Source organism: Monodelphis domestica, chromosome X (genome assembly GCF_027887165.1).
Source record: "Monodelphis domestica isolate mMonDom1 chromosome X, mMonDom1.pri, whole genome shotgun sequence".
NCBI lineage: Eukaryota > Metazoa > Chordata > Mammalia > Didelphimorphia > Didelphidae > Monodelphis > Monodelphis domestica.
This window is the reverse complement of record NC_077235.1, coordinates 70,638,884-70,657,817: the sequence shown is the minus strand read 5'-3', so window position 1 is coordinate 70,657,817 and position 18,934 is coordinate 70,638,884. Positions and strand designations below refer to the sequence as shown.

The 18,934-nt window shown below is 43.3% G+C and overlaps 1 protein-coding gene across 1 annotated transcript; it reads right to left on the bottom strand.

Moving 5' to 3' along the window:
- Positions 1-429: 429 nt before the first annotated feature.
- LOC103103519 (ARL14 effector protein-like) lies at positions 430-8,803 on the bottom strand. Its single transcript, XM_007507089.2, has 4 exons — positions 8,737-8,803; positions 5,134-5,180; positions 1,215-1,886; positions 430-581 (listed from the first exon to the last, which is right to left on the bottom strand). The coding sequence occupies exons 3-4, from the start codon at positions 1,838-1,840 to the stop codon at positions 578-580; spliced, it is 630 nt and encodes a 209-aa protein (XP_007507151.1). The 5' UTR covers positions 1,841-1,886; positions 5,134-5,180; positions 8,737-8,803; the 3' UTR covers positions 430-577.
- Between the last annotated feature and the right edge of the window lie 10,131 nt (positions 8,804-18,934).

The window sequence follows — 18,934 nt, the reverse complement described above, 5'->3', positions numbered from 1 at the left end:
CCCCACCATAGACGTATGCCATAGCTGATTTATGGTCATGTAGGCCCTGAGGAGGGAGAAGCTTAATGACCTCAGGAAGACCAGAGGAATAAGTTTGTGGATTCAGCATAATGGACTCCATTTGGTTTAAAGCTAGGTTGGGAGGAAGTTGGTTTTCAGCAGAAGAGAAGCTCTTATGTGTTGGATCTAGTAGACACATAGATGTGTTCAGGCAACAAGGACAGGATGGGCCACCAGTGGAAAACTATGATGGACATAATGTTTTGTCAGTAGCTCCTGGGGTAAACTAGCACTCCCGTTATGTTTGGAGGAAACAGCTGAGGAGCAGACACACAGCTAGAAGGACATGAAGCACAGTGCCTGGCTCACAGGAGGAGTTTCCCAGAGGCCTTGTTGTAAGAAAAGGACGGTGATGGTCAGTTAACTTCACAAACTTTTTTTTTATTCTTTTTTATATGCTAGAACTTTAACAATACACATTCTTCTGTTCTTGAACTTCGTCAGCACCTTAAATTTTCTATTGCAGAAGATATGCAGAACAGGGACTCTGAGGAGAGCCCCAGGAGAATCCAGACTCCTACCTGCAACAAAAAGAGAACAAAGAATAGGTTAGGCCAGTGGCTGTCAGAACACCTAACCCTATAATCATATAGAACCTCTATGGAAAGCAGCAAATACACAACAAATGCATGGCAGACAGGACTTTGTAAAGATGACACAACACCTGGCACATGTGAGAAATAACACCTGGGCTTTGCTCTCTCTCTTGGATTGGAATCTAGCCCTAAGTTAATCACCAAAGAGTTTTAGGAGGCTGGAGGAGAATTCTGGGTCGGGGAAAGAAATGACATTCCACTTTCTATTAAAGAACATTGTAAAGTATTGGAAAGTCAGCTTTGGGAGAGACTGGAGGAGGGAATCTCTGGGCGATGGTCACTTAGGGTCCCCTCTGGGCACAAGGCCTTTTAGAGTACCCACATCTGGGCTCTGAGTGAAGGCATTTGGGAGAAGAGGTCAGTCAAGGTGCATTGCTCACGGCAATACTGCCTGAGAGCAGCAGGAGTCAGTATGGCCAAGCCAGCTCCTTCTCAGGCAGGGTAGCTCACCCAGAGAGAAGAGACAGAGGCAGAAGCAGAGACAGGCAGGGGCAGAGAAGAAGACAGACAGACAGACAGACACACACACACATGAATTAATGGGTCTAGGGCTCTTACTGAGGAAATGGGAAGGTGCTGACCACTTCTCCTTCCTCATCATCAATGGCCTCATAGTTCCAGTCCCGGTTGCGGCGACAGACAGACCCACACTTGTGAGAATTGCAGGTGGCACATGGGTAGAAACAGCCAAGGCAATCGACATCCAGGCAATCGCAAAGGTCTTCTTTATTCAGATTCAGCCTGCCCTTCTCGTCATACATCTTCTTGCCTTTCTTGCCTCTTCCTGGTGTGGGGTCGGTGCTGTAGCTGGGACCCGCATCATCTCCGTAGTCGTTAGGGCCAGTGTCACTGGGGCTTCTCTCAGCTCTCTGGAAATAGACTTCAGTCATGGTCGGGGCACGGGCCTTGGCAGGGCGGCCCCTCTTGCCAGGGGTGATGGCCTTGGCAGGGCGGCCCCTCTTGCCAGGGGTGATGGCCTTGGCAGGGCGACCACGGCCCCGCCTGGTGGGAGCACCCCCTTCGACTTTAACTTCATGCTCAGGATTCTTCTGGTCTCTCAGCTGATGCTCCTCCTTCATCTCCTGCTCCATGGCCACCAGCTTTTTCTGCTTCTCCATGATGCGAACTGATCTTTTCACAGGATCCTCGTTCTCCTGCTTAGCAACTTCAGGGTCGGTATTCATTTTTGGTCACTGCTGCCTCCAGCACTCTTGGAAGGGGCTTCAGGACCTTGGGAAGGACAGCAGGCACAGATGGTCACTACAGGAGTCTGCCTTTGCAGAGGGAACTCAGATTCAGGGACTGAGAAAGCCCAGGGTCCCAGGGCACTGGTCAGTCATGGAGCCTCAGAGTAGGCCTCTGAAAACAGGGGTCCTTGAGCACCTCCCCAAAGGAAGCAGAGGAGGATGTGAAGGAACCAGTCTGAGGAGGGCCCCCTGAAAAACTCAGGGCACATCTCACTCTCCTTTGCTTGTTCTTTCCCTCCTCCCAAGTCTCATTCCCACACTTACCTTCAGCTCTGTCTAAGGACATGGAGGATCAAACAAAGGCCTGAAGGGGCTCTCCTGGCCTCTCCACAAATCTCCTCTTGCTTTAGATCTATCTATCCTCCTCTTGTCCTGGAGGTCCAGTGGGGGCCATCCATTCTCCTAACCCTCAGTGGGAACAGCCAGCCTACTGCTCCTTCCTTATCCTCCTCCTCCTCCTCCTCCTCCTCTTCTTCTTCTTCCATTCCACCTCCCTCCAACCCTGCTCCCCCATCATCTGGCTGACTGCCTCTGGTCTTCTGGAAGCCCTGCTCTGGAGCCTACCATCCTTGGCCTTTGAAAGAAAAATTTCTTCCATCCCTTCTGTGTAAGGAAAACCTTAGGGGTAGGAGAGAGGGATGAGGCTACCATGCTTTCTCTGGGGCAAGGTGGCAATGGGGTGGGGAGGTAGACAAGCCAGGATCTGCCCTGGGGGGAGGTGGTGAGAACTACTACCCTGGGACACCCCCTGGCTTCTGCCCTGCTTAAAGCCCAGTCACAGGGCCATGAAGGGGCTGGTGGCCTTCCATGAAGCTGGTGAGTCACCATGGCCAAGGGAGCAGGGCAGGAAGGATCTGGGGCCCCTAGAATGTAGGTCAAAGGTTATGAAGAGACAGTTTTCAAATGAACAAACATAAGCTCTGAAGATGGGTTGGGTTAGGGCAGTGGTTCTCAACCTTTCTAATGCCGTGACCCCACAATACAGCTCCTCGTGTTGCGGTGACCCCAAACCAAACAATTATTTTGGTGGCGACTTCAAAACAGTAATTTTGCTACAGTTATGATTCGGAATGTAAATACCTGATATGCATTGCTACAAATTGAGAGGTTGAGAACCGCTGGGTTAGGGCCTGGCGCTAAGATTTCTTTTCTCTAGGGAACTCCCAGATGACAAAACTCCCTTCTCTAAGGGAGGTTGGTGCTTTCTCTATACTTTCTAGGCTTAGAGCTTTGCTTAGAGCAGAGGCGTCAAAGGCACCTGGACAGGAAGGGGTTGGGTTGGTAGGGCTCCCCCAAACCATATTCAGGTGGAATTGGGAAATGCTGAACAGAACAAATAAATGAACAGACTACAAAGCACCATCTGATGGCCATTTGTGCTTTCTAAAATACTTTCTAGCTGTGAGACCCTGGGCATGTCATTTCACCTCTGCCTGCCTCTCTTTCCTCAACTCTAAGAGGGGGATAAGAATACACCCTGCTTCCCAAGAGTGTGGGGCAGATCAAAAGAAGATATTTATAAAGAACTTTGTCAGAGTGCCTGGTACCCAGGAGGTGTGAATAGATATTCCTTCCCTTCCCCTGTGTTTGGGGATGGGTAAGTTCACCTGAAAAAAAGAGAATGGTAACATTTACAAAGGGGAGGATAGAAGCAAGGCCCTGTGTCTTGACCCTTTTGGATCTTTGCCTCTCATTAGATGTTCCACTCTTTACTCCCCAACTCCCTTCCCATGCCCCGAGATCCCTCCCATGCAGGGGAGCCCATCATTCTACACTTCCCCATAAATGTGCCAGCCCAGAACTTTGGAGTTGGTCTGCAGGGAACCGTTGATTCTGCCATGCCTTTGAAGTATTAAATCTTGGAAAGGAACAAAGATCAGAGATGGAAAGTTTGGGGTACCTGATCTTAAAGAGAGGCCAAGGGGGCAGCTGGGTAACTCAGTGGATTGAGAGCCAGGCCTAGAGATGGGAGGTCCTAGGTTCAAATCTGGCCTCATACACTTCCCAGCTGGGTGACCCTGGGCAAGTCACTTGACCCCCATTGCCTAGCCCTTACCACTCTTCTGCCTTGGAGCCAATACACAGTATTGACTCCAAGACGGAAGGTAAGGGTTAAAAAAAAAAGAGAGGCCAAGAGACAGCTGGTTTGTTCTCCTTGTTCCTCTTCTTCCTTAATCTTTGTTCAGCCTAAAGGTGTCCCCACAGGTAACCCCTGTTCCTGCACTTCCACCCTTCCCCTCCTCTCTCTAATTCCCTCTCCTCCTTCCCCATTTGGTTTCTCTACTGCCCATTCTCCCTGAATGTCTCCTTCTTACTCATCCCCTCTCTGCATAGACATCTTGCAAAGAAAGGGCTGTCATCCATGCTCCACACCCTTTACTCACCTTTGGCATCCTCATCTACTCCCATCCTTCAGTGCCCTCTGTGGAGGCTCCTCCCAAATCTCTCTATCTTGAACCTCTGCCCTGAACTGTCCTCTGTGACATTTTCACTGGCATTTCAACCTTGGCTAGAACAAAGAGACCCCATCTTCTTCCCTCCAAAACCTGCTCTCCTCTTTTTATTCTCCTCTCCTCAATATCCTTGTCTTCTCCCATGACCTTGAAACTTTGATGTCATATTTATCTCTCTCTTTTCTGTCACCCCCAGTGTCTACTCCATCTCCCCCAAATTGTCTCTCATTCTTCCATCATTCCATCTGAAAACTACACCACGGATTCTTCACCTGGGGCCCAGAGGCCCCCAAGAAGCTCATGGATAAATTTCAGGGAGTCTGGGAATTTGGATGGAGAAAAAACAAACAGACTTCATTCCACCTAGCCTTAACTGCAATGGAGCAGTCCCTTCCATTTGGAATGTAAAATAAGCACCTATGCCAAAAAGGTATTTGTGGCAGATTAGTACTAGGGTACCTGAGCAAAAAGAGGCTTCCCCTCTGGACAAAGGCACTCCCTACTTCTTTCATCTGGCCTCCTGCACTGAGAGTCCTCAAATGCCACCTGAGGACCCCTTCCAGAGGCAGTGAGCAGGGGCAGGGCTGGGTAGAGAGAGAGGCCTAGAGATGTCCCTCCCTCAGGGTTGGGAGCCCAGCCTGGGACTTCCCCCAGGGCCTTACTACAAAACAGAAAGTTATTTAGGGGACAGAGGGACCAGGCTAGTGCACTGACAGGCTCCAGGCACCAATGCCCTGGGGCCCAGGCCTTGCCACTGTATCTCTTGATTATGGGTACCTTGGTTTTGGAGTCTACTTTCAGCCAAGTCTTTGTCCTGGATAAAACTGGAAAAAAAAAACAGACACAGAGCAAATGAGAGGGGTTTCACCCAACCAGAAGAATCACAAAGGGGGATCCCCTGACTTAGGATGGCTCTCAGTCTGAGATACCACAAAGGGACCCATTGTCACAGGGGCAAACTCTTCTTGGCAACTGTGAAATATACAGGTAGAAATAGTACTGATTCTGTACCAGGACCTGGACCCGATCGGCTCTGGGGATCCAAAGAGAAGAACAAAATAGTTCCGGCCCTCAGGAAGCTTCCGTTCTGTGGGGGAGGGATACAACATGCCCTGGGTAGATTTCCTCACAAGGCCTGCGAGATTTGAAATTTTCAACCCCTTAATGCCCCTTAGTCAAATGCTTATTCAGAAATGCCTTTGGGTTCCAAGGCTCTATTTTGCTAGGTTATTGTCCACTAGGCCTTGCCACTTCATTTTCTGGAGGGAGAAAAGGAAGTTTATATAGGCTAAATACTGTCTTTGATCTCTTAGACCTCATTAATTCCTGGAACTCAGGGCTAGAACTGAGCTTTTCTGATTGTCAGTTCAGTGTCCTGCTTGCCCTTGGCAGGGCAGATTGCGAGGCATCAGGGAAGGGGGTTAGGTCTAATGTACAGCATAATCACCCTGTCCCTTCCCGCCATAGACCTGGATAAATGGATCCTCTCTGGAAGCCCTTGTAGAGTGTAAAGGCCCATTTTAGGAGGCTCGTGTTAGAAAGTCGCTGAGGGAAGTGGTATGAGTGCCAGACAGGACTTTACCTCAGCCCCACAGGGCTTCTTCCCTTCCTCTCCAGCAATAGACATGGGGCCACCCACCTCTGCCATGGGTCACACCTCTCACTCCCAACTTTAGAGTAATCCAGGGCTCCCTTTACCTTTTTCACTTTCATTAATAGAGGACATTGACTCCCATGTCTTCATGAATCACCTAAGCTCAGAGCCTCCACCTTGTCATCCAATTACCGTAGTTTATAAAACAATTAAATCAAGAAAACCATAAATATTTCTATCCTATCACATTGTTGAAACCTCGGAGCCACAACCTCTATTACCACAAGCAGTTATCCATCAAGGAATTAAATAAAAAGCATCATAATTCATCTCACGCTATCACATCATATGAAATGCAGAACCCCAACTACTTTATCCAATAGCAATTATTTATAAAAGAACTAAATACATAAAATTATAAGCAGTCATATTATATCACTTCTATATATAAAACTTATAAAACTATATATATATATAAATATATATTATATATATATATATATAATATATATTTATATATATATATAAAACTATATATATAAAAACTATATAAAACTTAGAACCCTAAACATTTAATCAAATATAAATATTTCATAGAACAATTAAATAAATAAAATTATAATTCTCACAAAACATTGCATCACAAAAAGATCAGAAATCCCGGCCCCTTTATCCATTTGCATTTGTTCATCAAACAATTAAATTAAAAAAGGGGGCAGCTGGGTAGCTCAGTGAATTGAGAGCCAGGCCTAGAGACGGGAGGTCCTGGGTTCAAATCTGACCTCAGACACTTCCCAGCTGGGTGACCCTGGATAAGTCACTTAACCCCCATTGCCTAGTCCTTACCACTCTTCTGCCTTGGAACCAATACAGTATTGATTCCAAGACAGAAGGTAAGGGTTTAAAAAAAAAAGATTGTACTTTGTCATACAATAGCACTTTGTGTAAAATTGGGAACTCTAATTTTGGACCCAAAATTATTCACAGAAAGTTTTATAAAATTATTCATACTTACAATCTTCCCTCAGTGTACCGCAGTTCATTTATTGAGGCTTCGTTGTATCATGGGTTTTTTAAAAATATATATCTAGTTCTGTATTGCGGAGTTTTTGCTCTGTCACAGGATTTTTTGGTAAGAAACCACCAGTTTATTGAATGAAAAATACAACAGCAACTCCACCCCCTCCCCATGGCCCCACCAAGAGAGCAGCTGAGCCTCGGCAAGGTGCTTTGGACAGCTGAGTAACAGGACCTGGGGGCCCGGGAGGGCTCAGAAGGAAGAAGGCCTTTCTGTCCAAACCTCTAGGATGGCGATGAGCTCGGGGGCAGGAAGGAGGTCTCAGTGGACAAAACACTGACCAGAGGACCAAGGCCTGTAGCTATAGCACCTGGAGTTCAACGCCCCCCAAGTTTGGGGTGGGAGAGGGGCAACCTAGGGCTCAGACATATGCCTGCCATGAGGAGGAATGAGGCCTGTGGACACGAAGCCAGGCTAAATCAAGAACAAAGGGTGGAGGGATCCTAGCAGGGGCTCGCCCGAACTGGGAAGCTGACCACACAGGGAGAAGAAGGGGAAGGAACAGGTGTTGGGGTGAGAGTCTGGGGGAGGCAGGACTAGAGCCGACTGTGGGTGTGGCAGGAGTGTTGGGAGCAGAGAAGCTGGAGGGGGCAGGGCCTGGCACACAGGGGAGTCATATTGAATGAAGAGGAGAAAGCAGGCCAGAGCAGGGAAGTGGGAGCAGAAGCCAATGAGTTCTCCAAGACACCCACATAATAACATCAATAGGACACTTTTGAGGACACCAGGGATACTAGGCAGGGTCCCTAGAAGTGGGGCCCAGGGACAGAGGGGTCCTTCCCTCTCATGACCAGATAGCCAGGAGACAGAAAGGCTTGGCCGCCCTGACTTTCCTTTTCATGCTGGGCAACCTGCCGGCTCCATCCCTTTGGCCTCAAGCCACCCCTTCTGTCCCCCTTGGGAAAGCAAAACTGACTTGAGATAGAGATGTTGTTCCTGGGGTGGGATGGGGTGGGGTTCAACTAACTGCTAACCAACAGCTGGGGACCCATGGGTGCCCCTCACCGGTGCTGTATTCTGTATTCTGGGTGCTGATTGGCTCAGTGACTGTAGCATCAGTCTGTTTGCTCTCCCACTACTTTGCGAATTTTCACCTATGGGGAGGGGTGTCTGGAATGTAACCCCCATGATAGGTGAAGGATCACCGTATATAACATCACATGAAATAATAGAGCCCTAACCCCGTCACCCAGTAGGCATAATTCCTTGATCAACAAAATAAGTAAACCGATTCATCCTATCCTATCACAGAAAGCCCAAAGCCCCAAACCTTCCCTCCAATAGCAATTGTTTCTAGAATAATTTATTAAATAGGATTATAATTGATATCATCTTAACACATAATCAAAAGCTGAGACCCAACCGTTTCCCCCAATAACAAACACTTATTCCTATGACAATGACGTGAATAAATAGGATGATAATTCCTCCTAGAATATCTCATGACCCCACTAGGAAAGAAAGGCCTGTAGAAACCTCCCTCCTATATACTGGCTGACTGAGGCCCTGGGGCCCTGTGGGAGAGGCTCTGCCTGGCCTGAGAGCCCTGGGACTCTACTTGACACTCGGGCCCATGGGGGAGGACAGTCAAGTGGCTCAAGGTTCTCTAAAGCTCCTTTTGGGGCTCCCCTATCCAGCTCTCAGTCCCTCAAACCTCCCCTCACAAGATGGAAGAGGATAAGAAATGAGTATGAGAAATGAGGCCTACCTCTGGGAGGAGGCCTTCAACAGACACCTTCCTGGAGGACTGCCAAGCCCAAAATGGAGGGAGCCTGCACTGCCCCCTGGGTATCAAGGGAAGTTGGGAGGGTGGGACAGGAAGTGTCAGAGAGGTGGGGGTAGACAGAGATCACCCACTGGGAGGAGGAAGGAGAGAGGAGCTGCTCTGCCTCCCACAGGGGGAAGGTGCAGATAGGCTGGGAAGGGGCTTCCCCAGGGCAGCCAGGAGACCCTGCCCATCTTACAGGGGGGCAAACTAAGACAATGACAGAAATATCATAACCAAAACTGAATCCAGATCCCAGGACTTCACAGCGGGGGGTCTAGGAGGCTCTCAGGGAGCCAATCCCTCCTGCTTCTCAGTTCCCCCAGACCCTGGGAGACACAGCAGGTGCTCCTGCGGTATTAAGCACCTACCCTGGGCCTGCTCTGTGCTAGGCACAGGGGGGTTCAAATGCAGATGGGAAGGAGTCCCTGACCCTCCCATTCTAATGTGGGGATACTAGAGGGGCCTCAGTCCAGTTATGTAACTCATCCATCTCTTTCTCATAAATTCATCACCTAAACTCAAAACTCCATTTTTTTACAGGATAATTAGATAATGATCAAATCTCACCATCTTCTATCCCTTGACCCCTACTGAAGGCCCTGCAGAAAGAACCCTTCTCTCCCCAGTGCTGATTGACCAAGGGCTGGGGGGACTCTTGGTTGGGGCCTGTGTCCCTATGAATTGCCTGATCCTGGAACCCCAACTCCTTTGCCAACAGCAATTATCTGTGAAACACCAAAAAAAAAATCACAACATAATTCCTCATATTCTATTGTATCCCATAAAGCTTAGTGCCCCAACCCATCCCCAAATCAGTCATTCATAGAATAGTTAAAGAAATAAATTCATAAGTAACCATATAATAGGACATCATAGAAAGCTCAGAGAGAAAGCCACCTGGACTGGTCCTCACAATGGCCAGTCCAGGTGGGGGACACCATTGAAACGTGGCCCAGGACTCAGCACTGCTTTTGTGCAGTGATAGAAAAAGAGCTCAAAGACAGAGAACAGACTGAGAAGATGGAGACTGAGGGGCTTTAGAACAGAGTTGGGTCAATTGAGCCATCAAGTAGCCAGGCAGCAGACTGGGATGTGCAAGTCACCAACGTGTTTGAGACACTGGAAAGAAGATCAAGGAGCCAAAAATTAAAAAAAAATGAGAACGATGGAAGGAAGAGTTAGAAAGAGATTTGTATAAAAGTTTGAAGTTAACAGATTTAAGAGAAATAAAAAAGGTAGACATGAGCAGACATTTATAAGGTTCTAAACAGTGATAAAGTGTTTACTTTCTAATGTGAGGAAATGGAATAACGGTCTCCTCTTAATCCTATTGTCCTCAGGGATCTAGAGAGAATCTAATTCAATATAAGACCGGGGAGAAGTTTTATTATATCTTGATAATAATAAAGAAACATGAAGGAAAGGCAATACACTAATGAGATGATTAAAAAAACTTCGTACCCAAGGTCTCATTTTCCAACCTGTATGATAATGAATCCTGGTGAATAGGGGTATAAGCATTCTTTGAGATGATTTCCTATTAGAAATACTTACTTTGCAGAGAACTCTGTATCTTGGCTTGCCTTGGATTAGAATGCAATCCTCTGGTGATTAACATAATTTATCCGAATGATGAGAAGCCTTATGTACACTAGAAAGTACAGTGGCCACCCTAGCAGAGGTGTAAAAAATGGAGACTTGAACCCAGGACGCCAGTCCACAGAAGTCCTTGCTCACTTCCCAGAATGCTTCATAATCGCACTGAATTCTCACCTGGGCGAGATCACAAATTATTATTTAAAGGAGTTCCCTGCCTACTGGGGGGTCTTCCTGTTTCCCCTTCCAAGGAGATGCATCTCATGATGTAGGTGAGGTGGAATGGGCCTTTCGGCCCACCTAGCATGTCCCTTTCTTACTTGTATTTTCTTAAATCCCTTACCTTGAATAAAACTCAAAAAATATAATACTCCTTGCAGAGAAACTAATTTCTATCTTGCCTCAGTTTCCCCTAAAATTTTAATCTTAACAGTTGGCGACCACAAAGGGACAAAAGACTCTCAATTTTTTTAAAAATTTTAAACATTATTTTATTTGGTCATTTCCAAACATTATTCACTGGAAACAAAGATCATTTTCTTTTCCTCCCCGCCCCCCCTCCCACCACCTTTCCCTCTCCCATAGCCAACGCATGATTCCACTGGTTATCACATGTGTTCTTGACTCGAACCCATTTCCCTGTTGTTGGTATTTGCATTAGAGTGTTCATTTAGAGTCTCTCTTCAGTCATATCCCCTCCACCCCTGTAGTCAAGCAGTTGCTTTTCATCAGTGTTTTTACTCCCACAGTTTATCCTCTGCTTGTAGATAGTATTTTTTAGATCCCTGTAGATTGTTCAGGGACATTGCATTGCCACTAATGGAGAAGTCCATCACCTTCGATTGTACCACAATGTATCAGTCTCTGTGTACAATGTTTTCCTGGTTCTGCTCCTTTTGCTCTGCATCACTTCCTGGAGGTTGTTCCAGTCTCCATGGAATTCCTCTACTTTATTATTCCTTTGAGCACAATAGTATTCCATCACCAACATATACCACAATTTGTTCAGCCATTCCCCAATTGAAGGGCATCCCCTCGTTTTCCAATTTTTGGCCACCACAAAGAGTGCAGCTATGAATATTCTTGTACAAGTCTTTTTCCTTATTATCTCTTTGGGGGACTCTCAATTTTTTTTTAAAAAGGATAGCCTAGATAATGATTTCTAAGCCATGTTTCCCCAAGATGCTTTTTTAGAAAACTCCACTTTGGACATTCTTGTGCCCTTCCCTCCTGCCCAGCTCAGCCACTTCTGCCTGCTTTCCTGCATTGCAGCCATCTGCTTCAGTTTGCTGTTTGTCGCTTGCTGCTCACCTGGCCCCAGCAATTGCTGCCCCACACTCCCAGCCTCTGCCTTCCTGTTTCTGTGCCCCAGACCCGCACGAGCACAACCCCAGACTTCTCATCACCCAGGCTGCTGTTAGCAGACCCAGTTTTTTCAGGATAAAAAACCAGCTGGTAACAAATAGGGTAATTTTCCTGTAGGCTAAGACTAGCCATGTGGACTGGGGCAGGAGGAGGATCATAGGAGGGGAAAGAGAAGAGGGAAAGAAGAAAGGTTTTTTCCAAACAGGAACTTAAAAGCATGGCTATTTTACAAGGATATCTTTTAATTGCATTGATCCTTTTAATGACTTCACCTGTGTGTCAGGGGAAAAATTCAGCTCCATACAAACCTTTAGCTAACTTTGGGGAGGTAGCTTGGTGTCTCAATGAACTGAGAGCCAGACCTAGAGACAGGAGGTCCTCAGTTTAAATCTGGCCTCAGATACTTCCCAGCTGTGTGGCCCTGGATGGGTCGCCCCATTGCTTTACCATTACCAATCTGCCTTCAGACAATAGGCATCTAAATGGATAAAAACCCAAGGAACTTTGAAGAGACTGGAGGTTATATTTTTAAGGCATTTCAGACTCCAATGAAAATCTCTGTATTCTATTGAATTTTACTGTTTGCTTAGTATAAAGTTTAACTTTGTGATTTAAGTTCATATTTTAAGTTCATATATTACTGCACTCAATATTATTCTGTTACACTGAATCCTTTTAATGTACTGAGTTTTAACTACTGTTAAATTCTGTTGCTTTCCCCCTATAACCACATTGAACAAATATCATTGTAATTAAGCCCATATATGAAAACTGCTTTTCTATTTTTTACTTATGTAAATTGTCACATAGAGGATAGATGGACTTCATCAGAACTGGTTACAATTGTATAACAACCTTTGAAAAATTTAATGTGCTAGATATCTCAACTGATTTTAAGGGTTTTTTAAACATGGTTTTTAGAAATTTTTCTTAACAGTCTCTGGTTATTTTGCCTGCCCCTAACACGAGGTGTAAGGCCCATTCCAGTAGCTGAAGTGAAATACAATTATAACCCCCAAACCTTCCTGCATTTCTAAATATGTGAATGGAAGTTGGGGCAGTTAATCTCAGGGCATGTACCCCTAAAAGCCTCCAAAAAAGGAGCACCCCTCATTTAGACTCTTCAGATCACTACTTTACCTCCACCAGAATGATATCTAGAATTCCTGAGGATGTTCTAAAACCCAAAATAAGTTTTACTTTGTTTAAAAGTATTTATTACCAAGGTTGTAAGATTTGCTATGATTGTAAAAACTGTGACGAATATCCATCAGTTCATAGGTTTTTTAAAATGCCATACAGCAACTTATGTGAAATATGATAGTGTGTTTGTTTGCTATTGTACTTAATTGGGCTATTGAGAATTTTGGGGATATTGATAACTACATTTTTGTACTACTGCTCAATTCATTTGCTCATACTCACAGTGGATCATGGCCAGATATGAAGAGGAAATGGATCTCATTTTTGGTGAGAAAGCCTTGCATTCTATATTTTCTTAGCTGACACAGTGTGTCAATGATTATAAGCTATATTTTTGGATTTTTTAAAACTCCTTTATTATCATATTTTTCTCACATGTGCAATATACTTTTTCAGTTTTTTATTATTTTTCTCTCTTTTTTATATTTGAAGCACATGTCACCAGCATTAAGATTTTCTTTAAATTTTTGATTTTGCAGTAATATAAGTTTAAAATACATTTGCTGTAATGTCAATGCATGCCCCAAAAGCTTGAGACTATAAAAATTATGCCACTAATTATTTTAAAACAATTATGGGACTCTACTTAATAATTCTGTCTGATTCCAGGACAAGATACACACAAAAGAGCTATTGCACAGGGCCAAAGAAAAGCCAATCCAGGATGGATTGATGCACTTCTAAGCCAATACAAAGGTCTTGAACCTAGTGTGAAGACTCGAGGTTACTGTGTTTAGCATTGTTATGACATAGGCTTTCCTTGTGTCCACACTCACTCTGAAAATACTTACAGACAAGTATCCCCAAACTTGGCTCCTATAATCTGGTCCCTTTGCTGTCTTTCATAGTGTGGCAACTTTCTGTAGTCCTGGCTACTGACTGGGTAAATGCATCATTGCTTAGATCATTTTAATTGGGCCCTAATTCAAGGACCTATTATAGATTTATTTTTCCTTTACATGGAATTTTTACACATAAGACTTTGATAGTCTATATTTTCATCCAGAAATTTTTCTTTTTTATTTGGATTTTTCTGATGTCTTTTTAATTTCTCTTGCCAATTGAGTCATATACCTCACACCTCAGCCATGCATCCTTAAGTGATCCTGTGTTTTTCAATCACCCACAACATGGGGAAATGTAAAAAAAAATATCATTATTTAAATTGCAAAGTTTAAATTCCCTTTAAAGAAGAATTTTAGGTAAAGAAAGATGATACCTCTCTGAATCCAGAAATTGAACTATTGGAGAAGATAGCATGAAGAAGCCTCTAGACCACAAACTGCACAAGAAGATCAAGAATGAACTTTGAGTGTAGTTGATTGAACATTTATTTTGAATGTACACTCTTCTGCCAAAGGGGACTGCCCCCTAACTGGCTTTTTGTCAATGTGTCCAGCAATTATTGTTTTTTTCTCCCTTATCCTCAAATTATTGTAATCTTTAAGTTGATTATGTTTTGATGATCCTTTTGGGGAAAATCTTTCCCAAAATGATCACACGGTAAAATGTAAAAAATGGAGACTTGAACCCAGGACTCCAGTCCACAGAAGTCCTTGCCCACTTCCCAGAATGCTTTGTAATCGCACTGAATTCTCACCTGGGCGAGATCACAATTATTTAAAGGAGTTCCCTGCCTACTGGGGGGTCTTCCTGTTTCCGCTTCCAAGGAGATGCGTCTCATGATGTAGGTGAGGTGGAATGGGCCTTTTGGCCCACCTAGCACATGCCTTTCTTACTTGTATTTTCTTAAATTCTTTACCTTGAATAAAACTCAAAAAAATATAATACTCCTTGCAGAGAAACTAATTTCTATCTTGCCTCAGTTTCCCCTAAAATTTTAATCTTAACAGTGGCTGCCTAAAATCTTTCATGGAAGTCTATCTAAATAATCTATTTAGGGAAAGAAATAGCTACCTATGTGCCTCTTTCTCTTTTTGGCCAGTTATGGTTTTTACAGAGGTTGTTTTCCTCAGTGAATTTTTTCTTTAAGTTTAACCAAGCTGTTGACTTATTTTTCATGATTCTCTGGAATCTCTCATTTCTTTTTGCCCAATGTTTCTTGTACCCATCTTATTTGGTTTTCAAAATGCTTTTTGAGCCCTTCAAGACATTCTTTTTGGACCTGACAATATTTTGCATTTTCCTATGAGGGTTCACATGTAGCTGCTTTGGAATTTTTGTCCACTTCTGAATTTGTGTTTTAAGCTTTCCTGTCACCATGATACCTTTGTATGGCCACTTTTTAATTTGTCTTTTCCTCATTTTCCCAGTCTATTTTAAAACCTTTATCCATAAGCTAAAATATGATTTTGTTCCTGGTGTGGAGGGGGCACTGTCTCAAGACTGGTGAGCTGGAGACTAGTCTACTGCATAAAGATATCCTGGCTGTCTTGTGGAGGCAACCTGGCTGGTTTTCTGGGGAGAACCTTGTAGCTATTTTGACCAAAGGCTGCCTGCAGTGGATTGTATTGACTGTCCCTCCCCCCTCCTGCTAATTTGCTCAGATGCTGGCTCTGCTGGATTGTTCTCAATTGTATTTCCTGCTTGTGGCAGTAAGATGGGTCTTTCCAGTTCTTATTTTGCATTGTCTTATCCTGGAAAACTGTTTCTCTTCATCTTTTTTTTTTTAATATATTTTATTTGATCATTTCCAAGCATTATTCGTTAAAGACATAGATCATTTTCTTTTCCTCCCCCCCACCCCCCATAGCCGACGCGTAAGTCCACTGGGCATTAGATGTTTTCTTGATTTGAACCCATTGCTTTGTTGATAGTATTTGCATTAGAGTGTTCATTTAGAGTCTATCCTCTGTCATGTCCCCTCAACCTCTGTATTCAGGCAGTTGCTTTTTCTCGGTGTTTCCACTCCCATAGTTTATCCTTTGCTTATGAATGGTGTTTTTTTCTCCTGGATCCCTGCAAGTTGTTCAGGGACATTACACCGCCACTAGTGGAGAAGTCCATTACGTTCGATTATACCACAGTGTATTAGTCTCTGTGTACAATGTTCTCCTAGTTCTGCTCCTCTCGCTCTGCATCACTTCCTGGAGGTTGTTCCAGTCTCCATGGAACTTCTCCACTTTATTATTCCTTTTAGCACAATAGTATTCCATCACCAACATATACCACAGTTTGTTCAGCCATTCCCCAATTGATGGGCATCCCCTTGTTTTCCAGTTTTGGGCCACCACAAAGAGCGCAGCTATGAATATTTTTGTACAAGTCTTTGTGTCCATTATCTCTTTGGGGTACAGACCCAGCAGTGCTATGGCTGGGTCAAAGGGTAGATATTCTTTTGTTGCCCTTTGGGTATAGTTCCAAATTGCCCTCCAGAATGGTTGGATCAATTCACAGCTCCACCAGCAATGAATTAATGTCCCTACTTTGCCACATCCCCTCCAGCATTCATTACTTTCCTTTGCTGTTATGTTAGCCAATCTGCTAGGTGTGAGGTGATACCTCAGAGTTGTTTTGATTTGCATTTCTCTGATTATAAGAGATTTAGAACACTTCTTCATGTGCTTGTTAATAGTTTTGATTTCTTTATCTGAGAACTGCCTATCCATTTCCCTTGCCCATTTATCAATTGGAGAATGGCTTGATTTTTTGTACAATTGATTTAGCTCATTATAAATATGAGTAATTAAACCTTTGTCAGAGGTTTCTATGAAGATTTTTTCCCAGTTTGTTGTTTCCCTTCTGATTTTAGTTATATTGGTTTTGTTTGTACAAAAGCTTTTTAGTTTGATGTAGTCAAAATTATTTATTTTACATTTTGTGATTCTTCCTATATCTTGCTTGGTTTTAAAGCCTTTCCCCTCCCAAAGGTCTGTTCTCTTCATCTTTTGTTGGTTCTCCAGATTTAGAATTTGCTTTGAGGTATATTTTAAACTTCTTTGAATGTGAATTGGACTCAGCTCCGAGCATTCCATCCTTATTCTGCCATCTGAACTCCCAGAAGTCCAAATGAAGTAGTATAGAGGGAAAAGAGAAGAGAGCCCATGACTGAACCTTGAGGGACCCCAATATTTAGAAAGTAATCTGGGAGACAGTCTAAAAATTTTCTGTTTTCCTTCTATCTTAACAGCATTTGTTTTATTTGTACAAAAACAATTCAATTTAATGTACTCAAACTTATCCATTTGATATCTCCCAATGCTCTCCATCACTTGCTTACTCATAAATTCCTCTCCTGTCCATAAATCTGATGGGTAATATATTTTCCCTCCTTCCAATCTGCTTATAATATCTCTTTTTATGTCTAGATCAGGTATGCATATTGATCTTATCTTAGTTAATGTTGTAAGTTATTGGTATATACCTAGTTTCTGCTAAACTACCCTCTAGCTGTCCCAAGACTTTTTACCATGTAGTGTTCACTTATCCCCTATGCCTGACTTGGTCCTTTAATCAAGTACAAAGTTACTCTAATCTTTTACTGTCATTTGTTGGATGTCTGCTCTGCTCAACTGATCTACCTCTGTTTCTTAGCTAGTACCAGATAGTTTTTTAAAACCCTTACCTTCTGTCCTAGAATCAATACTGGATATTTGTTCTAAGGCAGAAGAGCAGTAAGGCCTAGACAATGAGGGTTAAGTGACTTACTCAGGGTAACCCATCTAGGAATTATTTGAGGTCAAATTTGAACCTAGGACCTCCTGTCTTTAGGTCTAGCTCTCTCTCAAACCACTGAGTAATCTAGCTGTCCCTTCAGATAGTTTTGATAACTATGGCTTTATAATATGATTTAAAAGCTGGTATTGCTAGACCTCCTTCCCTTATATTAAAAAATGATTCTTTTGATATTCTTGATCTTTTTTTCTTCCAAGTGATTTTTTTCTTATTTCTTTAGCTCAAAAAACAATTTTAAATAATTGAATAAGTTGATTAGTTTAGGTAGGGTTCTCATTTTAATTATATTTACTCTGCCTATCCATAAAAAAATTACTATTTTTTTCCTTCTCCAGGAACTTTATTTATTTTATTTTATTAGATGATTTAGAATAATTTTCCATGGTTACACGACTCATGTTCCCTCCCTCCCTCCCACCCCCTGACTTTTCTGACACCCAATTCCACTGAGTTTAAACATGTGCCATCAATCAAGACCCATTTCCTTATTATTAATATTTGCACTAGGGTGATCTTTTAGAGTCTACTTTCCCAATAGCCCCACCAACCCAAGCAGTTGTTTTTCTTAGGTGTTTCTTTTCCCACAGTTCTTCCTCTGGGTGTGGATAGCGTTCTTTCTCATCTGTTCTTCTGAATAGTTCTGGATCATTGCATTGCTACTAGTAGAGAAATCCATTACATTCAATTGTACCACAGTGTATCCATGTCTGTGTATAAAGTTCTCCTGAAGGTTCTGCTCCTTTCACTCTGCATCAATTCCTAGAGGTTGTTCCAGTTCACATGTAATCCCTCCAGTTTATTATTCCTTTGAGCACAATAGTATTCCATTACCAACATATACCACAATTTGTTCAGCCATTCCCCAATTGATGGGCATCCCCTCATTTTCCAATTTTTTTTGCCACCACAAACTGCATAGCTATGAATATTCTTGTATAGGTCTTTTTCTTTATTATTTCTTTGGGGTACAAACCCAGCAGTGCTATGGCTGGATCAAAGGGCAGACAGTCTTTTAGCGCCCCTTCGGCATAGTTCCAAATTGCCTTCCAGATTGGTTGGATTAGTTCACAACTCTAGCAGCAATGTTGCCGCATCCCCTCCAACATTCATTACTTTCCTTTTCTGTCATGTTAGCCAATCTACTATATGTGAGGTGATACCTCAGAGTTGTTTTGATTTGCATCTCTCTGATTACAAGAGATTTAGAACCCTTTTTCATGTGCTTATTAATAGTTTTGATTTTTTTTTTTGACTAAAGGTCCCATTTATTCTGGGAATTAAACACTCCACATTAACTGACCAAATTATCACAGAACAAATATAAACATAATTTGCTAAG